Below are 21,562 nucleotides of genomic sequence, written 5' to 3'. Positions count from 1 at the left end.
TAATGGGGTGGTTAGCTCTTGGTTTGTCATCGATCACGCATGCGCACATTCTTATGATTTAACAGCTGTTGAATCAATCTTGTTTTTCCATTGTCTTTTCATGACGTTGGTCTGTTTTGGGCCGTGGAGTATTGTATTTTGCGATTTCCGTGGACGCGAGTTTCGTAGTTTCGTTTATCTTCAGTTAAGCGTTGAATCGAAATATGGTATTATGATAGCTCTCGTTAGTCGAATTTGGATAAAGTGTTCAATGAGAAACCATGAACACTGGTCGTTTTAACAAATCTTTGTACACAAAAATTCCCAATACTATTCGCTTCCGGTTTTATGGTGAGTGCCTATGGAAGGGATAGGTGTTGGGTTTATAACGTCGATCATAGTAATTTAGGGTATCTACTTACGATTAACATGTAATGAGTGTTGATCGTCTATTAATTATTTTGTTTTGATAATATATTTCATGCCATCGATTTTTGTTGTCATTTTAAAGTTTTTAATTCTGGGATTACAGTGATTTTCTTTAAAGTTGCCATATTAAAAAAATTATTTTATTGATTATTATTGTTACAGGGAATTGTGATTTAATTGTGGCATGATTAAATTGCTTGGAGGTGACGTCTATGGCCGAACAAGCTAGTTCCGCGTTGGTTAACGCGTCTTCTATTAGTACCAGGTAGAAAATAAAGTTGTGTTTTCTTACTGCAATTTTTTTTTTTTATACTTGTGATTATTTAATTAAGTAATAAATTTTAATTATAACTATAGGAGGGGAAATATAGAAGGAAACACTAGATCTAGAGTTAGTTCTCGTAAGGATAATAAAAAAAGCACAAATAATCAGGTGGATGTGGCTACTTTAAATTCAGATAATACTGAAACACAGTGAGTTTAAATTTTTTGTTTGATATTAATTATTGAAAAATTTTATAAGTCTAAACTATTCCAGAATTGTGAATGATTCAACTACTTCTATTCAAAATATTCGTAAAAGTAAATCGAATATTAGGAATACTCGCACCAGTAGTTCGAATACATTGATAGTAAGTCATTAATCTTGTTTAATATAATATTAAATAGGTAATGTATAAAACTTGTATAAATATCTTTAAATATTTTAACTTTAAACTTTTAAAATCTAAATAATTATGTACTATATGCAACTTTGTATGATAACACTTTCAAGTAGTTCATTTAATTATTTATAACAAAATACATTTTAATTTTTTTTAGCATAAAGAATCGCCAGGTACCAGTAGAAAATCAACAATATCGAAATCGCCTAAAAATAGTAAGTATATTAATTTGAAAATTTATATTTAAAGAAGAGAAAAAGTATAACGTGTATATGTATCTTTAATATATAAATAAATTGTAATTATTTTTTATTCAATGATAAGTTAATCATTGCCTATAAATTTAGTATTTATCTTATAGTGACCTAATAAGAGGTACTTTGGGTATCTACTTGTACGATTAAATGACATATTTGATGTTTTGTAATTGCTTCTTAAATAAATTAGCCAAAGTATTTTTAGTTTAAATTTTTAAGAATATTAATTAAGTACAGAATAAATTGTACATTATTATATAAATATTTTTATGGATGTATAAAATGGTTTGTGCACTAAGAAATGCCCCTAAATACTTAGGCTGGATAACTTTTGGTGAAAAAGAGAACTGAAATATATGCTTTGTAAAAACATCAATTATTTATTTATTTTAGTAACATTATACAACTTTCTTTCTTTTTTTTAAGTAAGGTGATACATTTTTCTGTATTTAAAAATTCAGATAGACTATTTTTTTTTCTCAAAAAATGTTAATGTTGGTTCAAATTTTTGATAAATTATAATTATTATTTATAACTTAAGTATTATTCAATAATATCTGTGATTATTTTTTGACTTGACTTTGAAATTTTAAACAAAATTTGTTATCCAAATTGTAAAGAAAAATTAGTGTTTCTATTAGAAAAAAAAATAATGCGTTTGTATTGAAAGTATTAAACTAGCTGCAATATTTAATGTTACCTCTTAGTGTAAACACTGTAATTTTTGTATAAAACCTAATTTATTAATTATTTATTTTATAGGAAAACAAAAAGTAGATAACTCGACTTTCAGCCCTGCTGAAAATAGATATCCATTGCGTAGTAAATCAAAAGGGCCTTCGCGCTCTGAGGAAAACAATTTAACAAACGAACTTTCTATCCAAGAAGTAGAACCTTCTCCAAATAAACGTCCAAAATTAGAACTCCCTACGCTGGGTATAATTTATTTAATTTTTGTATTTTTTTAAAATTTAAATATTACAACTTATTTAATTATAGGTACGTGTTCAAGTCAAAACAAGAATAAAGAAGAAACTAATTTACGCGCGTCTTTACCGCTGCGTAGGAAACGAGGAAGACCAACAACGGGGTCTTGTGCTAGTAGCAGGTATTAATATTGAAAAAAAATATACATTTAAAACTTATTTTAATTATCATAATATTTTTTTCACTATTATTAATTGTGAAGTCGCCGCGGTAATACCAAAGCGAGTGGAAGAGAGGCGGCTGAATTGGCTATGGAAGGCGTGGTTGAAGGGGATGGAATGGCTGAAGGCAATGACAACATGAATAATATCCTACCTTCTACATCTAGTTCAATTAGCACTAATGCCCCTGATATGGCTACGTCATCATCTACCACCACTTCCAATACTAATCCTTCTTCATCGGGCTCACAAGCTACTACTGGAGGTGGTGTGAACTGTAATTTTTTCTATTATATTTATTTTGAACCTTTATTTGGGAACCATAAAAGCTTACTTGAAAAATATTTAAGGGCCTACAGCATGGAGTAGTGGTACTACTAGTCACGATAGTGAAGAGGAAGGCGAAGTTGGACGTTTACAAGCATTATTAGAATCTAGAGGATTACCACCTCATTTATTCGGTGCATTAGCCCCTCGTATGCACCATTTGTTCAATCGTTCAATGGGTGCTGCGTCTACAAGTATAATTTTTATTTAGAAAAATATAATTTTAGTGCTATTGTTTACTACATCTTTTTTTTATTTGTAATATTATATTATATTTTTTTTGTAGCTTCAAAAGCTCAACAATTATTACAAGGAATGCAAGCTACAGGGGATGAAGGACAGCAACTTCAAGCCGTTATTGAAATGTGTCAAATGTTAGTTATGGGTAATGAAGATACTTTAACTGGGTTTCCTGTGAAACCTGTTGTCACTGCACTAATTATTTTACTTTCGATGGAACATAATTTTGACATGGTATGTTGTTCAAATCAAAAACTTAACTTTTATAATTAATTAAATATTTTTTAAATTATTAGTATTATAAAATTATTTAATTTAAAACATTATTAATTATTGTTTAAATACTTTGATCAATGTGAAATAGAATTTCTAAAGTTTTAAGGGTATTAATATAAAAAAAATTATATTCTAATGGTGCCATTTTATTAATCTTATAATAAATCACCCATATATTTTTATTTAATTATAAAATTATATTTTTAGATGAATCATGCTTGTCGTGCATTGACGTATATGATGGAAGCACTTCCGCGTTCATCAGCTGCTGTTCTTGATGCTGTTCCAGCTATGTTAGATAAACTGCAAGCTATCCAGTGTATGGATGTTGCTGAACAATCCCTTTCTGCTTTAGAAATGCTTTCTAGAAGACATGGTCGTTCTATATTACAATCTGTAAGTATTTTTGCAAGTATTATGTTAGGATCATAAACATACTTTTGTACTGGATATTTGTGTTTACTGTCAATCAACTAATTAATTTTATTATGCCAATATTTATTTTCAAATACATAACTATCATGATCATTTTACAGAAACTTATAATAGTTAAATTAAAATATTGAACATTTATTTGTTTTTAGAATGGTGTGGCTGCATGTTTAACTTTTATAGATTTCTTTAGTATTAATGCGCAAAGAGCTGCTCTAGCTATCACTGCAAATTGTTGTCAAAATATGAATGCTGATGAATTTCACTATGTTTCCAAGTCATTGCCATTACTATCAAGTCGTACAACTCAACAGGTAAACACAATATTAAAATTAAATCATTAATATGTTCCTTATATTAATTATTAACTATATAGTGATGGGCTAATAAACTCTGTATTAAAAAAAAAATCAAATGAAATTTCTTAACATCTGAAAATGTTAAGAAATTCAAACTTAAAATTATTAATTAAACTAGGCTTGCCAATTACAATAGTTTGAAATTAAAATTTTTTTGGAATAAACATCTTTTCAGAAATTATTTTTATTTTTACTGATGTACTTAGTGTATTTTGAAAAACCATTTTAACTAAAACCATAATTTTCTTCTGTTGTGATTATTTTGTTGGTAAAAAAATTTGTACATTTTTCCATTGATTTTTAATACTCTATTCATTATTCAAAAGCAATGATATGTATTGTATGGTAATTTTTTATAAATTAATGTCAAAAACACTTAAAATTGAAATTAAGCATTCGATTAAATTCAAATGATCTACAATGTTAAATTTGTTTACATTATACCATTGTTTTTTTTTATTTATTATTATTATTATTATTATTATTATTTGATTAAATTTTAGTTTATGGCTATGACTGTTCTACAATTTTTTTTTAGTAATACATATTTAATTATTTTTGTGATTACCACTTCAGATTTAATGTTGAGCAAAGCAAAGAGGTTGGAGAGATGTTAAGAAATTTCTCATTATTGATTATAATTATATGCTTTGTGTGTAAAGAAAAACAGATAAGTAGCAATAGAGAAAGGTATTATAGGTTTTTAAGTGTAGTGTGTATAGAGGAGAGTCAATAAAACTAAGTTTTAGACATGATCGAATAAAAGTAAATGACTCGCATAGAGTTAGTTAAAATAAACAATACTAGATTTTTGTAAATCTAAGTTGATGAACTAGGTTTTTTTATTAGGAATGATGGGAACAATAATTTTATATTTGGTAACAAAGTTAGCCAGCCGGTTGTTCCAATAGTTTGGCCAAAGTATGTAAGTGTGACAACTTAAAACAGAGATAAAATTGATCCATTGTAATTGAACAAAGGAAAGTAAAATTGTGTTTGAGGTAGATTTGACTACTCAGTTAGTTAATACAGCTAAATTAGTTTAAATTTTAGAATTTTCAGAGAAAAAATTAAAATTTATGGCTTAAGTTATTGATTTGTAATGAAAAATTATGAAAGTTTGATTGAGGTTGAAAACAAATGTTAGGTTTGACCCATCACTAATATTATCATTAAATTTTATATTATAATATATTTTTGGTATTAGGACAAGAAGAGCGTTGAAAGTGTTTGTTTAGCATTTAGCCGTCTGGTTGAGAATTTCCAATCTGATTCTAATAAATTAAAAGAAATTGCAAGTGATGAACTGTTGACTAATCTTCAACAATTGGTAATAAATTTTATTAGCTTAGTTTCATAACTATACAATTTTAATCACTATGTTACTTTATTTAGGTTGTTGCATCTCCTCCTGTTATGAGTACAAATACATTTATTATGGTGTTGAGAATGTTGTCAACATTATGTACAAACTGTCCTGAACTTTCACAAACTTTACTTAAAAATAACATTGGTGAAACTCTTGGTTACCTTCTTACTGGATCTCCTTCTCCAGAACTCACTCAGGTAAAAAATAATATTTATTAATATTCTACTTGGTAAAAATATTTATTTTAATGTTTAATTATTTTTATTAACTAATAAGAAATATAAATAAGAGCACTATCCAAATATTAATTTGTTTATTGGTATTGGATATAATTGTATCATATTATGTACATTCACTTCTATAAATCTGAAAGTTTAATATTTTTCTAGCATTATTTTTTTTATAAAATGATTAAATAATACCGAATAAATTTTATAAGTCAAATCTATAATTTGTATTGATTTGTATTATTTTAGATTGAATTACTTCCAAGAAGTTCTCAAGAATTATATGAAGTTACTTGTTTGATTGGTGAACTCATGCCAAGATTGCCTGCTGATGGATTGTTTTCAGTTGATAGTCTTCTTGATCGTCATGGTATTTACGGCACAATACAAGGAACAGGAACTTCTCAACAAATGGTACAGTGGCAATGGAGGGATGATAGATCTATGTGGCATTCTTATACATCATTAGATTCAAGAATAATCGAGGTATAGGTCACAATTTATATTTTCACTTATACGATAAACAACAACATAGATAAAGGGTTATAGCAGCGGTTATCAATCTTTTTAATACCGCAACCAAATTTCCCCCAAAAAATTTTTAGTGATCCACATGGTTTCACTTTTCAAAAAGTAGTTGAATAAAAAAAAATGTATTTAAAATAATATAATAATATAATATATTTCAATTTTTTTAACAAAATTTGTTTATTAGATTAAAATTATTATTTTTATTATTATTATTTTTACAAAATATACTTTTGTTAATAATTATATATTTAATATTAATTTAACATTCATTTCTTGGAATCTGTATAATTTAAAAAGTTGTTTATGACCCACCAAAAATTGACCAATGACTCACAGTTTGAGAAACGCTGGGTTATAGCATAAGAGTCATTAATAGGTATATACAAGATGTGTTTTTTTTTAATTAAAAATTCTATTAAGTTAATACTTAATATATAAATAAAAAAATCGACATTTTATAGCTATGGTTATTACTCAAATTAGATAAAACTGAATAAATTTTTGAGATCACCATTTCAGCCATACTTGAACAGTATAATGTATGCATCTGAATACATGAGAAATTTCTGAAATTCACTAGAATTTATATGGGATAGAAACTATTATCCATGAGAAAATTGCAAATTTTTTCTTTGATAGTCATAAAACTTAATATTTGAAAGTATGAAACTGACATGTAGTATTAAATCTATTGTTTTTTTTTTTTAGTAAATTGCATAGATTTATTAAAACAACTGATAGTTACAAAAATAGAATTGCTCTTAGTCTTTTGTTTGCAATCATAAGAACAGGAACTAAACAATTATTTATTTACTTTAGGTCGCACATCAAGCTGGCGAAGATGAAGTTCTTTTAAGTCATGCTCCCTACACAATCGATCTCCATTCTATGAGACAAATCAATGAAGATACAGGTACTACACGAGCAATTCAACGTAAAGTTTTAACAGTTCCATCATCTTTTAATAACAATCATCAAACTAGATCTACCAGTGACGTTGAAACAGTAGTTGCATCATTTGGGTAATGTATTTTCTATCATAAAAGTATTTAAATAATTATAAAAATTAAAACCTTATTCTTTTTGCATATCAATTTTATATTATTCTAGTAAAAGTATATAACCCATATTTTATTTATTAATTTTGTTTAATATTTTAGTGAAAATGAACTAGCTGGAGCATTTGTACGTTTGTTATTTAGTATATTATATGAAGTTTATAATAGTTCAGCTGGTCCATTGGTCAGATATAAATGTCTACGTGCATTGTTACGTATGGTTTACTACTCTCCAGCAGAATTGCTTTTGGTAATAAAATAAATTAAATAATAATTGTGAATTTATATGTCTAAAATAATTAAAATGTATTAATAAATAAGTATAGTTATAAACATGTTCTGTTTTGTCAATTTTTTTGTTCTTAAGAAACAAATTTTTTACAAATTAGATAACTTCTATTTAATTACTAATTCTATACTTGAAAATAAGATATAATTAATAAATTTGTATACATGTTAATCTATTGATATTTTATATTAAAAGAGTTGTTGATAATATGCTAGAATAAGGTAGATTATTAATTATTGACTACATTAAAAATATTATTTATTATTTTCTAAAAAAATATACAATATTTTATGTTTATTAATATTGATGAAATTTTTAGCATTTAAGAGGGTTTAATAAATACATATTTGTGTTTTAGAAGGTTGTTACTCAAAAACAAATGGTTGCTAGTCATATTGCTGGTATGATGGCTTCTCAAGACTTGCGTATCGTGGTTGGTGCAATACAGATGGCTGAAATTTTAATGCAAAAACTACCCCAAGTTTTTGAAACTCATTTTATACGTGAAGGTGTTATGCATCAAGTTAAACAATTAGCTGAAGCTGATATTCAAACACCTGTTAAGTGTTCTCCATCTACTTCAAGTGCTGGTGTTGAAGGATTACCAGGACCATCTAGGAGTATTCACAATGGTTATTTTAAATTTTTTTACCTAAATATTAAATACATTTTCATAATAAAATAATTTAAATGATGATTATTTTTAGACAATACTTTAAATCAATGTCCGATACCAACTGAAAATGGAAATGAAGTTCAATCAACAACTAGTGGTACTGAAGTCGAAGTAGAATCTATACCTGAAGCAACTATCTTAGCTCAAGTAGCCCGTTGTTCTTCTAAGTATGTAAATTGTACACCTAATGTTTAACTAGAACTAAAATAGCTTTTGTGCTTATTAATTTTTTGATTTTTTATCATGTTTAAATATAATTTTATTTCATTCTTACTAAAATTAAATACAAACTGTATTTTATACTCTAAACTGAAAAAGATAAAGATTGGCAAGTGTAACTTGCTTTTTTGTACATGAGATTTTAAGTGAGTCACTATTATGAATGTGTTAAATTTTTATAATATATCATTAAACACAAAAAAAAACAATTTTGAGCTGAGAAAGTCTATTATCATAAACAATATATCATGAATGTTTTTTGATTTATTTAGCTATTAAAGTAAATTATTTTAGTTAAATATTGTGATAAGTTGATATGGTTTTTTTCCAAAATATTAGTATTATAATTATATATATTCATACCATATTTTATCAACTTATACATTTCAAAATATATTAAAATTTTATTATAAATAATGTAAAACAGTAAAAATAAATTTAATGTGCCCATAAAAAGTTAAAATTCTTATGAATAATATTTTTTATTTATAACAAAATAATTAAAATATTGTTATTTATCATATAAATAAGTAATTTTGTTGTTCAATTTGGAATTTAAAATATCCATAAAAAATAATTGTCTTTATACATCTTTTAGATTTTATGGTTTCAATATAAACTATAAATGAAGATTCTTGTATTAAAATTTAAGCCATTTTACGTTATAAATAATTTTTTAATTTACATTTATAACCTAAAAACTATATATTAACAAAAAAAAAAAAAAAATTAAAGTTTTTCATGTCTATAAATAGCTCAAAAATATTTGAAATATTTTGAAAATTTTAATTATTGATGGTTATTTATTTTTAAGTTATGCTTTCAAAATAAAACTAGATTTGTGTATTATATCATTATTTTTTCTTTAGTAACCCTCCCCCTCCCCTCTCAAGGTTCAACTATAAACCACTTTAATTTTTGAAAATAAATAATATTTTCTATTCTAAAAAATGATAACAGACAGGAAAAAAATATAAACTGTAAAATCAATACATACATTTTTTTTCTTTAAATTTATTTTATTTTTTCTAATATTTATTATTCATTTATTTATTAATATTTGTTTAGTCGTATGTCAGAAGTATTTAAACGAAATAAAAAACATAACAAACGGCAGTCTGCTAGTGCTGCGCGTAAAAAAGGAAATCAAGACAATGAAGTGAATGATATACAAACTATAGCTAGTAGTAGTGCCAGTAGCAGTAATACTATTTCACCAAATTCTGCTCAAGCTATTACACTACATGAATTTTTTATATCTAAAGGTAATAAATATCTTATAATTACAAATCATGATAACTTTAAGTTAAATCTAAATCATTCTCTTCAATTTCGAAAAAAATATACATTTTTTTTGTAACTACAAAGAATCATAATAATATTTTTAATTCAAGGTGGTAACACTTCTGCATCACGTGCTGTAGGTGTTAATTCATCTTCATCACGAACCCGTTTTTCCAATTCAAATTTTAAATCAACTTCAGGGTTTTTAGCATCATTAAATCCCGCAAGACTGTTAAGAAGTACAGAAAGGGTATTTTCTAAAGTAATTATAAATAATTGTAGATTCGTGTATACATGTATGATAATGTTAATAATTTTAAGGAATTAAGTAAAAATTCCAATATGCACATCAATGGGGCTGCTACTTTAACAAATCCAGCATCAAATATAAGTGCTGTTAATAAAGAAAAAGCTAAATTATGGGTGAAAGAAAGATCACAACATTTTATAATTTTATATGATAAAAGTACAAAAGATGAAGAAATGACAACTGAAAATGACAAATCAGAAAGTATCTTGGCACGTCTTACAAAAGCTATTAATAAATTACAAAATGAGGTAAAAATTTAATATAGCACTTATTTATGATAAACAATTTAAAAATTTTTTTTATATATATTAAATTATAGGGAAATGAAGATATTAATGCTCTTTTGGAATTAAGAGAAATAGTGTTGACTTCGGACATTTCACCATTTGAAGTCAATCATAGTGGATTAATTAAGTCACTTACTGTATACTTAACTGAAGTCACATCAGGTTTTGATTATAGAAGTAAAAGATTACGAAAGTTTTTACATGTTTTTGCTGGCTGTCCTGTAAGTGTGACTAATAATGAGTAATAACATCCAGTTCCAAATTCCTTACATTGTACTTCTATTGCATGTATAAACATGATTTAACTTATTTTGAATTTGGACCAGAATTTATAATCAAAAATGATTGAATGTTCTAATTATTATTTCATTTTTTATTTTGTAGCTCCATAGTTTTGAACCATTTACTGCAAAGAATCATAACAGTATAGAAACTCGGCCATTTTCTGCATTAATTGGAAAGTTGGGTAGTTGTGTATCACAGTTGGAACAATTTCCAGTAAAAGTACACGACTTATCAACGGGGGCTGGAAATAGTGCTTTGAAATTTTTTAATACACACCAACTTAAGGTAAATTGTTTAGGGTTTTATTTTTTCATATTAAATAACCAATTGTTTATAAATTTATTTTATTAGTGCCTGTTACAAAGACATCCAGATTGTAATAATTTGAAACAATGGAAAAGTGGAACTGTTAAAATTGATCCATTGGCTTTAGTACAAGCAATTGAAAGATATTTAGTGGTTAGAGGCTTTTCTCATATTAGAGAAAATAATCAGTCTAAATCCGATGATGACAACTCCGATGATGATATTGATGACACCTTAGTAAATATTTTTTAATTATTACAATGCACATATACATTGCGATTCAAAATTTATGCTATAGCTATTTTGTCAAATAAATACTCATAATAGAGAAAAATATTTTATGAGAGTTTTTTAAATAATATTTTAAGATGGTTTTGGGTGTCAACTTAAGAAATTAAAATAGTAACCTAATTTTTTTTGCAATCCTAATGTGAAGAATTTTATTTTTTTTTGTAGTAGTAGTAGTAGTAGTTTGATACAAAAGAATTAAAATTTGGATGAGTATTTTATAGTGAGTAATAAAATGAGTAGTAAAGTTTTTAAAGTTAAGATGAGTAGAGTTGAATGTTATGCAGATACCTTACAACAAAATATTGGTCTATTACTTTGTTCACCTACTTATAGTACTCATAACTTGTAAACTACTCATTTACATTTCGATTTTCATATGTTGAAAATATACTTCGAAAATGATTCTTCATATTGTATTTATCAAAAGAATAATTGGTTCCTATTTGAATTTCTTATGCTAACCCTCAAAACCCTCTAATATATTATTAAAAGATATCTAAATTTTTTTCTAATAAAATTAAATTTTGAATCGCTTTGTATATTACTTAATTATTCATATGCTACTGACTTTTAATGCTGATTATAGTTCATAGACTATGATAAATATCTTAAGTTATAGTTTAAATTTACTACTTGAATACCTAAAAATGATCAAATTATAAAAATATTCATACAATTAAAAAAATGTTTTACAAAAACTTAACTACTAATTTTATTTTACTTATATTTAGTATATAAGTAGTATATAAACTTGCACTTAGTTTATTGCTTATAATCATTTATTACTATAATAAGAGTTACCTTATTCTTTTGGTGTAAACAAGAATCAAATAGTATTAATTTTTAACTTAAACAAGTAGTTAGTCCTGATATACCCAATACATTTTTGTTTAACATCTAAATCAGCATTTCTCAACCTGTAGTTTGTATAAAATCTCTCTGTATAAAAAAATTAGAATGAACCATTGTTAATATTAAATATTATTTGGTTAGGTTAGAATAAGCTAAAAAGAAATACTTGATAATTTTCAAATTGTGTAGGTAGTATGTGGGGGTTGAGAATCGCTGATCTAAATCATTTAATAAATGTATTATTTAGTATTGATTCATTATTGATTTAATTAAAATTGATATGTGAATTTATAAAAAATATATTTGATTTCATTGAAACCCCAGTTTTTAAAAATATAAAATGGTATTATAATTATGATACATATTTAATGTATTAATACTTAATTCTACTTAAAAATTTTTAAACTTATTACAGTTGTTATATTAGGTAAATGTTTAATGCATTTGTATATTTCATAAAAGTTTGAGTTTTTAACTTCAAAATTTTATTTACAGGCAGCAGTTGTGATTGGACAAGGATCAGCAAGACATAAATTACAATTTCTTATAGGCAATCATATACTTCCTTATAATATGACTGTATATCAAGCTGTTCGTCAGTTTTCTACTACAAGTGATATGGAGACTGATAACGAATCTGAACTACCATTGGGTTCAGCTGGAATATGGGTACAAACACATACGATTTATTACAGGTAAGAAATAATAATGCTTCAAGCAATAGATTATTATAATTTATCAAACCTAACTTTTATACAAATTATTGTGATAAGGTGTTTTAGAATGTTAAGTTCAAATCTCTTTATCCGTTTAAAAATATCTGGTGTTACAATGATAATTTATAATTTTATGTCATATTAGTTTTGAAAAAAATTACTTCAAAATTAACGTAGTTTCTTCTAGATCAGTGGTCTTCAACCTTTTAGGACCTGCGACTCACTCTATTAGGCCTTTATTTTTCGCGACCCCGTTAGCCTAATAAATAAGAAAAAAATTGCTTATGTAAAATCATACCAGTGTTATATGAAGCATTATACTTTATATCCGTTATGATTATAATATAATGATATTATTATTTTTTTACCTTATATAATTTTATAAATCTAATTTTTATTTAAAAAAAAGACTTGTCGCGACCCAAAAATGGGTCACGACACCGGTTGAAGACCACTTTTCTAGATAATTTGAGATTTGGTTCTTTAGCGCTGTGTTAACTTTTTGGATCTTATAGTTTTTCAAGTCATATACTAATTGAGTCCACACAATTATACAGTTATCTTCTTATTTACACAGATTTAGTACTATGATTTACAAATTAAAAATTCTTTAAAATATGTCCTTTTTTATAATATTTATATATATATAGATTATATACATTACAAGTAATCAAAATACACAATAAAAATAAGAGAGAATACATTTTATTTTAGAAAAAAAATATAGAAAAGTCTGCCTATCAAAAATTAATTATTATTTATTATTTTTTTAAAGTTTTTATTATTAAATTTATTAACAATTTAAAATCTTAAATTTAAATAAAAGAATTTTTTAAATTCAAATCAAATCTATGGATATTTTCTTAGCTTTCATCTCAATATGCTGTTAGTTTTAAATTATAAAGTTTGTTATGAACATATTTATTTAAATGATGGATGTTTCTCTCTATTTTTCCATGTCGTTATAGGTCTGCATATGTATTGAATCTGTTGTCTCCCATCACTTGCTTTTTTATGTACTAAATCTTTTTTTTTATTCTTCCCTTTCTACTCCATGTCAAAGTTATAATAAGAGCTTTTTTTTTTTTTTAGTATCCAAAATGATCATCTTTGTTATAAAGAGATTATTCTTTTCATAGATAATTTATTTTGCTTGGATTTTCTTACTTCTTATATTACTTGGTATCTTACTCCTAAAGAAATTTTTAACAGTTTCTATTCTTTATTAATGTTTATGAAATGTTATTTGAATATATTTTTTATTGTATTTTTTTACTATAATATTTGTATATTGTAACATTTTCACTTAACTCCTTTTGTTATTTATTCAATTTAAATTTAATCTCCATCCATGGAATATTATACTAAGAGCCCTATGATTTTGGTATATATAAGTTTGAAAGTGTGCAGCTGCCATTTATTTGTATCACTAATTTATGCATTAAAACATTTTTAAGGCCTTTACCTGAAGACACAGAAGTACATTCACCTAAACCTACTACTAGCAGTTCAGGTAAAAAAAGTAGATCCGGAACTCACAAAAGTGCCTCTAAAAAAGTGAAAGATGAACTATGGTTAGGTAAGTTATATATATTTGTAATTATTTTAAACCAAATTGGCATAAGCAAATATTTTTATTATAACTAAAACTTCAAATGAATTATGTTAATTACATTTTGGTTTATGTAGAAGGAAAAGTTTCTCCTGTAAAATCGTCTCTTGAACCATATCTTCAATTGTCATTGCCTGAGTATGTTCAAATTCAAGATCCTTCATTGCCGGTACTCAGTCTTTTAAGAGTTTTAAATGCCATTAATAGATATTGGACTTCGTTATATCCTACACAGCTTCATAATAATTCTTTAATACCATTTAATGTAAGTTAACAATTAATATAAAATATTATATTTTTACGTATATGTAATTAATAACTATTCATTTATTTTAGGAATTTATCAATGTTAAAATATCTGCAAAAGCAAACAGGCAACTTCAAGACCCATTAGTTATAATGACTGGAAACTTACCTGCTTGGCTTCAACAAGTTGCATCAGCATGGTAAGTTAATAAAAAAATAAAAAAAAATGTTTTTAATGTTTTTAAACTTCAAATGTATTATAATTTTTTTTAGCGCATTTTTATTACCATTTGAAACACGACAATTATTATTCTATGCAACTGTATTTGACCGAGATCGTGCATTACAACGTTTACTTGACTCTAGTTCTGAACTTCAAGGTGCTGGAAATAATACTAATGGTGATATGCATGATCGTGTTGCACCACGTCTAGATAGACGTAAACGTTCAGTAACTAGATCTAATATACTTTCTCAAGCTGAAGCTGTGATATCTGAAAATGCCACTTCACGGGCCTTACTAGAAATACAATATGAAGATGAAGTAATTTTAACTTAAAACTGTCCAAATTCAATTATTATTTAATTAAATATTTTTAGGTGGGAACAGGTTTAGGACCAACTTTAGAGTTTTACGCATTAGTCTCAAAAGAGTTACAAAAAGCTGATTTAGAACTGTGGAACAATCCTTCAAGATCTGAATCTGACGCTTATGTTCAGACATCAGAAGGACTTTATCCTAATCCATTATCTCGAACTAGTAAACTTCCACATCAAGTTAAAATTAAATCAAAATTTAAATTTTTAGGAAAGTTTATGGCCAAGGCTATTATGGATTCGAGATTAGTAAGATATAAAATATTAAATTGAGCTTTATCATTCATTAATTAATGATATATTTTAGCTGGATTTACCATTAAGTATTACCATGTATCGTTGGCTATTAGGCCATGAAAATTATCTTGCACTTGGCGATCTTTCATATATAGTTCCTGAAGTATATAAAACTTTATCACAACTTCATCAGTTAGTACTCGAAAAAAGACTAATCCTTATTGATAATACACTAAATGATGAACAAAAAACTGAAAAGGTATTTTTACACTAAAGAGTAAATAGCTAAATGAAAAATAAATAAATATTAATTTTAATACTCATTAAATTTTTTTTTTAATATTAGATTAGAAAAATTACTTTAGATGGTTGCCCAATAGAAGATTTGGGACTTAATTTTACATTGCCTGGACATGCCTCAATTGAATTACGTAAGAACGGTGCAAATATAGATGTCACAATAGACAATTTGGAAAAGTATATACAGGTAATTGAAAAAAGTTTACTGTTTATTCTATTTTTGGTTTCAATGCTTGATTTTATTGTTTAGCTGGTTTGTCATTGGTTTTTACGGGAAGGTGTTTCCAAGCAAATGGAAAGCCTTCGAGAAGGATTTGAAAGTGTTTTCTCTCTTAAACGCCTTGGTCAACTATTTTATCCTGAAGAGTTGGAAGCAATATTTTGTGGGCATACAAATACAACTAAGAATTGGGATGTACGTATGTTATCTGAGTCATGTCGTTTGGATCACGGATATACAGGAAATTCTAGAGCTATTGGGTTTCTTTTTAAAATATTGTCTGAGTATGATTATCAACAACAAAGAGACTTTTTGAGATTTGTTACTGGAGCACCACGTCTTCCTGTTGGAGGTAAATATAAATTTATGTGCATTATATTTACCAGGAAAATTGCATGTATAAATAATTTTACAAATTATATTACACTATTTTAAAAAGTTATAGTAATTAACTTAACATATAAGTTGATTTTTTTTTCTTAGTTACGTTATTTATTTACATTTAAAAATATTTATAATGTCATGTTAAAATAATTTTATGTTTTAGGTTTTAAATCACTTTCTCCTGCGTTGACTATTGTGCGGCGAATATTTGATGATAATGATAATCCAGATGATTATTTACCATCTGTAATGACATGTGTTAACTACCTTAAACTTCCAGATTACTCAAGCATAGATTTAATGAGAAAGAAACTGCAACTGGCTGCATCTGAAGGACAACATTCCTTCCACCTTTCATAAATAACCACAGAATAAATTTCTTAATGTAGTATCAAAACTTTTTAAAAAATAAATATAAATCTATTTACAATATATTCCAACTTAAATAATTACATTGTACTGTTAATTACAGAATAATAATCTGGTTATAACTTTCATTATTAATAAATAAAAAGGCAATATTTAAATATATATTTCTACCTATAATATACACTATATATATATATTATTTAGTAATTTTTTTTTTTATAATTTTTGTGTAAATAATACAAAACAAGTTTGTCTTTAGGGTTATTTTTTATTTTTTAAGTATTGAAGTTGCTTTTATTTTAAATATTAATTTAATACTTATAAGATCTCTAAAATGTTTCTTTGTTCTTGGGTGTGTGATATATTATATATAATATATTTATTTATATATATATATATTCATACTTTTTTTTAGCACGTGTAACATTTGAAATACATTCCATTTTAGTATCTTTTTAATTTAGAATATTGTACAAAAATTCCCAAGAAGTTTTGTCTTTTTTTTTATCAATATTAATATTATTTTATTTTGCAATGAAAAATAGAACAACATTTTGTTTAAAAACACATTTATTATCCAATTCCAAATAAATATTAATTATTTTACATTAAATCACAATATTTTCTTATTAGGTGATAATTAATAGTTGAATTATCATTGACACGATAAAATATTAGTTTATTATGAAAACTTCCACAAATAAATATTAACATGTTTATGTTGACTAAAATCCATTTTGTGTTAATAAATATGTAGTAAGTAACTCTGCAAACAATATATTACACCAATATTTCTGGAAAAATAAAAATATTTATATTAAAATTTAACATTGACCAAACTTAATTATAATAATCAATTACCATGTAATAGTTATTATTTTTCTGGATTTATTGGATGAAAATTCATTGAAGCACTATTAATACAAAATCTTCGTCCTGTTGGTGGTGGGCCGTCTTTAAAAACATGTCCTAGATGTGCATCACATTTCCCACACTGCACTTCAGTTCTTATCATACCTGGATTGGTTATCAATAACAGCAAATTTGCTCCAACTGTATCCATCACCGTCAAAGCGACAGCATTGTTTTGTATAGTCGAGGAATGGAAGGAAACGCCACCAACACCATATAAATTATTTTATATTTATTTAAATATTATGGAAACTTCTGTACTTGAGTATTACAAAGCTTTACCATAATCTAATGTACTTAATATACGAAAAAAATTGTATATTATAATTATGTATAACTTTAAAGTGGTGTCATAGTTAATAATGTGCATTAGTTATTACTTGTCATAATAATCAGTGCAAGAAATTTATAACAATGAATAAATTCAATGTATTACATTATTATTTGATTAATTTCATTTTATGAAATGCTATTAATTTAATGAAGACAGTTAATAGATAATATCTCAAAACAAGGGAATATTAGAGATCATTTTTTAATAAAAGTAATCTAAGAAAACACAATTTTCAAACACTATTTGCTAAAGATTTTCATTGATACAAAAATTAAATATTGCTAAACAAATATGAACAAAGTAAACTTAATTACCACTGAAAATTAAGTTGATAACGGTTTAAAAAAATAAATTGTTGATTAATCATTGTCTTATGTGTATTTTGGCTACTCTCAGTAAAGATATATTATGTTGAAACATTTTAGTAAATATCTACCAACTCAAATAACTATCATTAAAAATGTTAGTTATCAAATACATAACCAACATCACAGTAGATTGAATTTTTTTTAATGTTATTGAATTTTTATTTGAAAATATTTTTATGTTGAGCAATATTTAAAAGCTTTAGCAAATCATTATTTAAATATCATATTCTATTGTAAAGATTCAACCAACAAGCAATAATTAATGAAATATAAGCGTTAACTAAGTAGCGTTTCCAATCCCTCGACAGATACACATACACAAAAAAAAAAAAGAAAATAATCTACCAAAAACCGTGACCACTAGCAAAACTGTTTGAACATACCATTTGAAGTATCAGTCGTTAATTTGACTTTTTTCTGGTCAATAACGTCATTGAAAGCTGGCCAACCACAGCCAGAATCGAATTTTGTTTCCGAAGTGAATAATGGTTCGTTGCATACTACACAAGTATACAAACCAGCCTCCGTAGTCTTATTAAACTTGCCAGTAAAAGCTCTGTGTAACAGAATTATTGATTTCTATTGATTTCTACGAGTATTTATAATTCAATAATCACCTCTCTGTTCCTTTTTCTTGAGTAACATGGTATTGAATGGGTGATAAACGTTTTTTTAAGTCTGCCTTGTAGTCCACCGATTCGCCTTGACTCATGGTCCTCGTCCTAATTATACCGATATTGTTTCTTAACCGTAAAATGTCACTGAATAAACGCAACACTCTACTCCTGCTATACATTCATGAGCACGTCGAATATTTGGGTCAAAGAATTTTTTTCAAGAACCATTCAACGGTTTATAAATAAAATGCGCAGATATTAATATGATATTATGTAAATGTTTTTATATATGTGTGTAGTGTGTACCGTGTGCGTAATGAGTAGTAGTGACCGTATCTGGTCAGGGCCCAAACTCCAATAATTAATAACCATTAAGCAGCGCGTCAGACGTAAACAGACGGACTACAAAACATATATAGAGTACTGACCACAGACAAGACGCGATATTTTTCTATACTTTGTAGATAACAATAATAATATTATCAACATCATCGTCGTGACCGCTGTTAAGCTTACTCGGCCATAATATCTCGTTTACCACGATATGGATTTAAACCTCGGTTACAAACTTACGGCCATAAATATGCACAGTAGTATTGCATTTTGCATACTTTAATGTTGTATGGAGTCGGAAATTTACGATTAAACAAGATCTTTGCATATTTTCAGTTCGTGAGTCGTGACGTATTACAAATTTACAAAGCTACAAAGGTACCTATAAACAGCTGTAATAATAATATATTTTTAAGCGGTTTAATCGCACTGTGTCGATAGAAATGTAGAATCTCTTATTTTTTTCCGAAATGTAAATATAATATATATATATTATAATTTTTTTGACCTTAAACAAATTTTAAAATTAAAAAACAATTGTTGGAACTTACGTAGGTATTTCATAGATTTATCAACGATGATAGGATCGATATTATACATAGGACACAGCAAGACGTATCTAATATTCAGGTTTTCAACTTGTACGTTTGTACACAGTGGCGGATTTAGAGGGGGGGGGTACTTGGGAGCTGAAGCACCCACCTTGGCAAATTTTTGATACGGGCTATCGGAACGCGCGCCCCGCACCGTGAAGTAGCAAACACCGGTCGGCGACCACGCACAAATTATACATAATAAGTAATTTAGGACTATTATTATTAACAAAATAGCACCCACCATAAAAAAATCCTAGATCCGCCACTGTTTGTACGTACTTAATTAATACCATAGATATGCATATTATTCAGATATTGCGTAATTTTAAATTAAAATAATTAAATCAGGTAGATTTTAATTTCATAAAATGTTTACTTTTACATATTGATTTATAGTAATATAACCATAGGTGTATTTAAGGGAGGTAAATCATCCACTTGGTTTTTTTCTCATTGATATAAGTATAATTTACTACCAGAAACTGAGAAACCACCCCCATTTTTTAAAATCAAAGAATTTTAACTGTCCCAAAAAGTAATGATAGACAGCAAAAAACACCATTATTGTGAAATCAACATAGGTATTTATCGCTGCGCTCAAAATTTAAAATTTTAACATAATTTTATACTAGGTACCATAATTTACGGATATGGGGTGTAATATACTTTATTATATAATAACTTATAATGTTTGGTGTTCATAATGGTTTTTTCATAACAATAATAACATATCTTTCTATCATACATTCATAATTGCATAGGTATTCTACTTAATTCTTTACACTATCTCATTCCCGTCTTTGATTTTATATTTTATTTTATACCTATTATATACAAATGTTCTTTTCATGTGTGTAAAATTAAATTAACCAATCCTGGTAGAAATTTTCTTTTATGACATTATAATAGATAATTATAAAATGGTTTAATGATACCTCTGAGATTACCATCAAACATATGTAGGTAGTTCAAATAATTCAATATTGGAGCGTACTTCATTATAGTAAGACGTATTGTAAATGGACACGAAAAACCGATTATGTAAATTGTAAGTATATATTTTAATTTTAATTGAGTTTTATCCTCAAATAGCTTAGTATTTTTTAGTGGTGTGTATTAGCTTATAAATTAATAAAATATGAATATATTATTATTTATGATAAATTCTATGATATATTTATTTTTCAAAAATCAAACTCTTTAGATTAAAGCTTACAAATATTAAAACACGTTTTTAATATTGAATAGGTATAAATTAAACTTGGTTATTACTAAAATGTAATGTTCTTAGTTGATACTCCGTCTATAACATAGGTTGTAAATATTCAAATTCGGGTGTAAAATTCTCCTGAAATAAATAAATTCCATATTATACTTTTTGAAAACCACTAACTTTTTTTTTATTTTATTTAACAGCCGACATATTAATTTGAGATTTCTATTAGTTATTGTTGTTAAATATAATATTATACACGATACACCTACGAATTTCCGCGTCTACATCAAATGAATCATCTACGTATACCTACTTAACTTATATTATACATTATAATATACCATGAATATCTGTTTTTATTACTATAGATCCTACGCATATCGTACAAATTATAAAAGAAAATTGTTCA

The 21,562-nt window shown here is 26.1% G+C and overlaps 2 protein-coding genes across 4 annotated transcripts; one reads left to right on the top strand and one right to left on the bottom strand.

The window, feature by feature from the left end:
* The first annotated feature begins 91 nt into the window (after window positions 1–91).
* LOC112602720 (E3 ubiquitin-protein ligase TRIP12) lies at window positions 92–16,840 on the top strand. 2 transcript variants are annotated; one of them, XM_025350955.1, is made up of 35 exons: window positions 92–330; window positions 571–673; window positions 766–882; window positions 947–1,040; window positions 1,231–1,288; window positions 2,093–2,266; window positions 2,330–2,438; window positions 2,520–2,755; window positions 2,829–2,999; window positions 3,092–3,279; window positions 3,529–3,717; window positions 3,906–4,067; window positions 5,320–5,442; window positions 5,508–5,678; window positions 5,958–6,194; window positions 7,059–7,261; window positions 7,400–7,547; window positions 7,945–8,218; window positions 8,294–8,429; window positions 9,550–9,746; window positions 9,876–10,015; window positions 10,087–10,323; window positions 10,395–10,583; window positions 10,747–10,932; window positions 10,999–11,190; window positions 12,592–12,791; window positions 14,270–14,391; window positions 14,502–14,689; window positions 14,761–14,870; window positions 14,944–15,214; window positions 15,271–15,516; window positions 15,575–15,763; window positions 15,851–15,991; window positions 16,055–16,376; window positions 16,572–16,840. In XM_025350955.1, the coding sequence occupies exons 2-35, from the start codon at window positions 621–623 to the stop codon at window positions 16,766–16,768; spliced, it is 5,970 nt and encodes a 1,989-aa protein (XP_025206740.1). In that variant the 5' UTR covers window positions 92–330; window positions 571–620; the 3' UTR covers window positions 16,769–16,840. The 2 variants fall into 2 exon arrangements, with proteins under 2 accessions (XP_025206740.1, XP_025206739.1); XM_025350954.1 differs by having other exon boundaries at window positions 9,876–10,027.
* A 542-nt stretch (window positions 16,841–17,382) lies between these two features.
* On the bottom strand, window positions 17,383–19,453 carry LOC112602609 (peptide methionine sulfoxide reductase MsrB). 2 transcript variants are annotated; one of them, XM_025350779.1, is made up of 4 exons: window positions 19,009–19,453; window positions 18,775–18,947; window positions 17,639–17,830; window positions 17,383–17,571 (listed from the first exon to the last, which is right to left on the bottom strand). In XM_025350779.1, the coding sequence occupies exons 1-3, from the start codon at window positions 19,185–19,187 to the stop codon at window positions 17,652–17,654; spliced, it is 531 nt and encodes a 176-aa protein (XP_025206564.1). In that variant the 5' UTR covers window positions 19,188–19,453; the 3' UTR covers window positions 17,383–17,571; window positions 17,639–17,651. The 2 variants fall into 2 exon arrangements, with proteins under 2 accessions (XP_025206564.1, XP_025206565.1); XM_025350780.1 differs by having other exon boundaries at window positions 17,639–17,794; window positions 19,009–19,452.
* Window positions 19,454–21,562: the final 2,109 nt, after the last annotated feature.

This window comes from Melanaphis sacchari, unplaced genomic scaffold (assembly GCF_002803265.2).
Source record: "Melanaphis sacchari strain LSU unplaced genomic scaffold, SCAv2.0 Contig8_pilon_pilon, whole genome shotgun sequence".
NCBI classification, from domain to species: domain Eukaryota; kingdom Metazoa; phylum Arthropoda; class Insecta; order Hemiptera; family Aphididae; genus Melanaphis; species Melanaphis sacchari.
This window is presented reverse-complemented; position numbering and strand designations above follow the sequence as displayed.